Source organism: Pollachius pollachius, assembly GCF_949987615.1.
Source record: "Pollachius pollachius genome assembly, chromosome: 7".
In the NCBI taxonomy this organism is placed as follows: Eukaryota; Metazoa; Chordata; class Actinopteri; order Gadiformes; family Gadidae; genus Pollachius; species Pollachius pollachius.
In genome coordinates, this window is record NC_136940.1 from 4,252,492 (window position 1) to 4,258,531 (window position 6,040).

General features: G+C 44.0%; 1 protein-coding gene across 1 annotated transcript; it reads right to left on the reverse strand.

Moving 5' to 3' along the window:
• Window positions 1-438: 438 nt before the first annotated feature.
• Window positions 439-3,420, reverse strand: LOC307078376 (C-type natriuretic peptide 4-like). The gene is made up of 3 exons (XM_079740141.1): window positions 3,240-3,420; window positions 1,878-2,173; window positions 439-662 (listed from the first exon to the last, which is right to left on the reverse strand). The coding sequence occupies exons 1-2, from the start codon at window positions 3,330-3,332 to the stop codon at window positions 1,901-1,903; spliced, it is 366 nt and encodes a 121-aa protein (XP_079596267.1). The 5' UTR covers window positions 3,333-3,420; the 3' UTR covers window positions 439-662; window positions 1,878-1,900.
• Window positions 3,421-6,040: the final 2,620 nt, after the last annotated feature.

Below are 6,040 nucleotides of genomic sequence, written 5' to 3' on the forward strand. Positions count from 1 at the left end.
CTACATATCTTGTTAGACATGCACAGATGATTTGCAATACATTAAGCAGACAGTGCATACATGTCTCTCCTCTAAGTACTAGAATACAGCAACTAAACTGTTGTAATGGTAGCAAAAAGTTAAAAGGACACTTTTAAGTGCACATGGAATGTTCTTTTATCATTTTGAAAACATTTACAACTATTGGAGACAAAAGGAAAAAAAGTTACGAACAGAATACAAACAAAGACCTGCAGTTTGCATCCATTTTCAAAATGTTACATAAATAAAACATATTATAAATATCTCTTTTTATAAACATATAAATAGTTTTTTTTAAACATAAATACATTTATGCATGTGTGGGGAAGGAAGAAGTACATGAATGTACAGCAGCAACAATATACAGCTTTGCGGTTTTGTAGTTTAGTTTTTTTACACCGTAGTCTGTTGTCTCGTGGTTCTTTTCTTCGTGTAATGAGCTGGTTGTGTATGTGTAACATATATATTTTTGTATATATTTATAGATATATGCAGGATAGTAGCACTGTCATCTCAGTCCACGTTAATGCTGGTCATGGCGTTTTCGTACCAAATATCCGTCGTCTTTCTTGTTGATCGTTTTTTTCCCCCTCAGGCGAGAACAAACGAGTCCACATTGTTCCTTCCCATCGTCTAGAGTTCTGGGAAGAGAGACGAAGAAGAATTTAGTTTAATGGCGATTTACTTTACTCGCTCACTCACTCACAGCTCCTAAATTAGCTGTTTTGGAAGACATTCACTGTGTATGCCTTTTTTATACACCATTTTTTTACTTTCTCACACACAGACAGACACATACACACACACACGCACACACACACACACACAAACACACACACCCACACACACACTTAGCCGGCTGACTTGTTGGAGGCTGTAATTGCAAGCCAAATATTTGGAGCAGCATCATTTGTCAGCAAAAAGATCACACCCTCTCCTGTTACCAACACCTATTAGTTGAGCCATGCGACCACAAAAGACTTGGTCCATGTGTTCCAAGTGCCTGTCAGGCCTACTGAGAGCCACTAGGATGCCAGTGACATTTTTAAATAAGGAGTAAAGAAAAGGGATATCCTGACCTTTTCCTCCTGTACCCTACAGTGATTTACAACACACTCATGCACTTGCCCTGTCTCTGCTCAAATGCCACTCAAACTCAAAGGCCCCCCCCCCTCCCTTGGCATGACAGCAGCCCCCTACCTGCTTCGTGAGCGGTGCTCGAGCACCTCTCACTCAAGAACACCAGAACTCACCGCCGAGAAACTGAATCACCAGCCCTCAAACCCTGCTCTTCTGGTAACCAGTTTGTATTGGACACAGGTATCACCATAGCGTGGAGACACACACACACACACACACACAGGCACATGTACACACACGCACACACGCACACACACACAGGCACATTTACACACACACCAGCACACACTAACACACACAGACAGACACATGAGCACATAGACACTCTCACACATGCGCATACACAGACACACTCGCATACACACAGAGTCATATGTTGTTCCTTGTATCAATTTCTCCCGAAAGACCCAGACTGCTGCAGCTGACCTCATCATGAGAAGCCAGTCTGCCCATGCTTCCTCTTGGCTCTGCTACTGTGTTTACTTGAATAAATGAACCATATGATTTCCAATTGAAATGTCTCTCTCTCTTTCTCCTCTCTCTCTCTCTCTCTCTCTCTCTTTCTCTCTCTCTTCTCCCTCTCCCTCTTTTCTCTCTTCCCTCTCTCTCTCTGTCTCTTTCTCTCGCTCACATCTCCCTAGCTTTTCTCTTGCCACATTTTGCTTTTGAACACTATAATAACAACAAAAACACTGTTGTCCAAAAAGCTTACTTACAAACATTGTTTTCTGCTCCGCCCCTAGCAGCCCATTCCGCTGATGGTGCCTATCCTGTCCATCTTGTGTCCGAAGCAGCCGCTCCGGGCCGTGGAGCCCGCTTTCTTGGTGCCCGACTTGTGTCTCTTTGGGGGGGGCTGGTCGTTCAGGAGGCGCGCCCACATCCCTCGGGCGCGCGTGTCCATGCGCAGGTCCCGTAGTATGCGTAACCGAGAGCGCACGTTCTCCAGTCTCCTCTCCCGCTCCTCTGACTCCATAAACTCCGCCAGCTCCTCGCCCAGTAAATTTTTTAGACTCTGCGACAGAGATGAATAAATAAATACGTATGCAGACATATGTATATTCGCAAGGGGAAGCATCATTCAGCATGGGTATCAAGCGATGGATGGATTCAGGCAGTTCACAACCTGCTTGAGAGAGCGGCTGAGGTTTGCGCACCGTTGATGGTTTCATTATATCCTGTTTGAAACCCGTATTTATCAATGGAAATTAGATTATCATATATGCATTATGATTGCGTGTAGGCCTACTATATATATTATGTAAATGTGACTAGGCCTATGTCATTTTTCTCATTGACTTTAACGACCGTGCAGATACCCGCAATCTAGCTGATCAGGAGTTATATTGGCATAAGTCAAATATAAGGATGATTGAATCCCTCCACACGTCTTTCTAACGCTAGTTTGTCTTAAAATGAACACCGTGTAGCCTTCTGTGCCCAGAAACACATTCGCACAAACAGCAATTGTGTGTTTGCGTTTAAAACGCAAAAACAAAGTTAGATATGAAATTCGGTAGTTTTCCAATCACCATCATTTACATCTTCGTAATTACATGACGAGAGACTTAAAGCGTACTCAATCTCCATGCGTAATGCTATTTTACGCAGGGTAACGCGCTGCTCAAAAAACATGCCCAACGGCAAATATCTGCAGGGATGCATGAAAAAGTGTTCCCAATTTTTCAATGAATAGTATATTTGGTTTTGTGGCGAATCAAGTCGCCGTGAGGAGGCTGCATCTCTGTTCAGGTCGCCCTGAGCGCTGAGCGTCTCAACTGATCCAGCAGAAAGACCTGTTTCTACTGCAGCGTAATGTGAAACGCGAGTATTGGGGCAAACCAGTGGTGCACTGCATGGGATCTATGTTCAATGCATTCAATCAGTTTTCTTTTCTAATTCAGTTACATGGATAAAGGAGCTGAACTCCAAACTCAAATCATTTTCGTAGGCGAATGAATTACTCTATGAAGTTGATTTAACAGAAATCCAACAAATAAAGTCGCCAGACAAACGAAACTCAATGCAATCGGTAATAATGTGTCAGGGCTGCAGGCAGGTTGGCCGAATCAAGAACTTACCTTTTGTTGTGCCTGAGTGATGGGTTTCGCCCCCGTCCTGACTGAAAGTAGGGTGATAACAAGTCCACAAGCCACCAAATGCAACAAGTTCATGTTGAGAGAGAGGGATAGAGTTTAAATATAAAGAGCTATAAAGTGGCCAATCCTCTGGATAGTATCACTTAAGTCAGCCAGTGGAGTTCCGCCCTCAGTCCGCCTGTCCTTTACTCCAAAGCTCCCAGTGTTACTCTAAAGTTGAATTACTACTCAAGCTCTTTATAGCCGGTGGGATGACGTGACGTTAACCTGCGTAATAGCCCTGCCTCCTCGTGGTACCCAGCCAAACCTCCCCCCCGCCACCCCCCATCCACCCCGTTACCTGCTTCCGAGCACGTCATGTCAGTGATTCATTAAATGATACAAGTGCTTGTCATTGTGAGGTTTTCGGTGAAACGTGATACAGACTACCAAAATATAGCCCAGTCCTCCTCTCTCCTTTGGACCTCTCAGGACATGAAAGAGAAGCCCTGACAGTGGGTTGAATCCAACGCCCTGTGGTTTTTCAAAGATTTGAAGAAAAATATTGACAAAGAAAGGCATCCACTTTGGGAGATGCCAAGCGAAGATGTCAGGGAGTGAGAAGAAGCTGGGGACGTTGCGCTTGGATCCTTCCACAGAAAGAGCTCCGTTTGGTCGTGATACGAGGCCAGGCTTTGCACTCTCCCGCCTTTTCTGCGAAGGCAATTTCCACGATATCAGATTTTATATTCATGGCTATACTTTCGACCCACGGTTTGACATCCATCATGTCCAATTTGAACCTTTAGTGATATAGTACTTTTTTGCGCAAAGTTGATGCCTGAAAGGCAAGCCCCATAGGTCGGAACAGATAGTGGGCTCTGCCAGCAGTGTGTCATTAAAAACACGTTTGAAAAGTTCAACCAAACCCATTGCTGGTATACAATGTAAGATTTGGCTAAAAAAGCGCACCGATTTTTTTGCCAAATCGTGCGTTGTACGATTGATGTATGTGGGAAGTGATCCATCTGAGGTAGTGCCACTGCGTTTATCAGAGCTTATGGACTGAGTGGCCTCCAGCACAATGCCCTTAACGGCCATTATACATTATATAACTCATACATTAAATAGTGTATACATTGGAGCTTCTTTACTGGACACAGGTTATAATTCCCAGTAATGCGCCAGTATATTTGACCCCCGCCGGAGGGAATTTCGCACCTTTCGCAACTATTTTAACCTCGTGTGTGTGTATGTATTTATGTGTGCGTGCGTCTGTGTGTGTGTTTGTGTCTGCCCATATATGACGCCTGACGCTTACGCTACAACGTGACGCGCGTCACAGCGGAGAGCAAGTGTGCACAGTGGACTGATATTGCACGTGTTATATATATATATATATATATATATGTATATGTGTGTGTGTGTGTGTTTGTGTGTGTGTGTCTATGAGAGTGTTTGTGCGTAAATGTGTGCGTGCTTGCGTTTGTGCGCGTGTGTTTAAGGCGCAATAACTGGAACTAATATTCGAAAAAAAACACTAGTACGTCTTTTTTTGCAAGTTATGATTGTAACGTGGTCGTGCAGCAGTTGGATGCTGGAACACATAGGTGGCGTTCTAAGATAGCACCGTTGGTCTAGGAACACAGAGTGGCAGTATTTGCTGTTTCCAAAGTCTTACAGTAAAAAGCTCACTGGATTTTCTTTTATACACCCACATCATGTCATCAGTCCTATTGTACCTGGATGTCATGACAAATGTTTCGAAATCCATTAATCTATTGTCTGTCTATCTGTCTGGTGTGCGTGAGTAAGTGTGTGCGTGTATGTGTGTGTTTAGTGTGCTTTAGTGGAATGTTAGGGTCAGTCAGCATTGCAGGTAATCTTGACAGTATGCTACTATGACACTTTTCACTGCAATAGACATCCCTTGATGTCTACCCTTCACCTTCTGTTCTGAGTTGATTTAAAAAGCATGGTATTCAAAGTGCAACTGTTAGGATGAGGCAAACAACACTTGAAACGCGTAGAAATATTTAGTAAAATGCAGCTCCTGGCCCCTAACTCGAGTGTCATGCCCAGTGCCTTGTTGTTGACCGTCTCTTTCATACGACCGCACGGAACCGTCATTCAAGACGCGCAAACAGATGGGTCTTTTTAAAGCGACAATTAAAAAGAAATGTTCCTCAAACACAAATCGACGTGAAGTCTTCGGCCATGACTCATGTGGCCCCATTCTCTCTCTGACACTCTGTCACACCACAGCGCCTTGACTGTCAGACACGTGGTTGGAACAATGTTTGCAACATTCTGAACGCTGGTGAACACTCTGAGCTCAGATATATGATGTATGATGTGATGTATGGAGTCCACTCCTAATACTTTCAGAGGTACTGGATGGGGGATGGATTACTCAGTGGAGAAGGGGGTGGGAGAAAGTTTTGAGTAGACGATGACTTTAAAAAATAATGTATGCCCTGTGTAGTGGCTAGGGGTTCGACACAGTGGAAAGGATGTTCAATCCACAATGTCTGCATCCTTGAGTGATATGGCCTCACCACATCCCGGCCCCTTAATGATATGAATCTTAAATGTGCTGATGCTTTGGAAAAAAGGTGTCTGCTAAATGAGAAGCTAATTGAAAGACCCAACATCTGACTCTTAAGTCGACAAAAAAACGTTGGCGTCACTGTTTTCCCAGCCCAGCAATTACCTGGGCGTGCAACATTTTATAATGACCGATATTCCGCTGCTTTCTCTGGTCACAATGCTCAAACACACACTGTGTGTCCCTGTGATACGGG

What these genes read in the sequence shown, in the direction of transcription:
- LOC307078376 (XM_079740141.1), bottom strand. Translation starts at nt 3,332, where the DNA reads ATGAACTTGTTGCATTTGGTGGCTTGTGGACTTGTTATCACCCTACTT. An exon ending in TCACTCAGGCACAACAAAAG is followed by an intron (nt 2,174 to 3,239) that starts GTAAGTTCTTGA and finishes TCTCTGTCGCAG; the next exon opens with AGTCTAAAAAATTTACTGGG.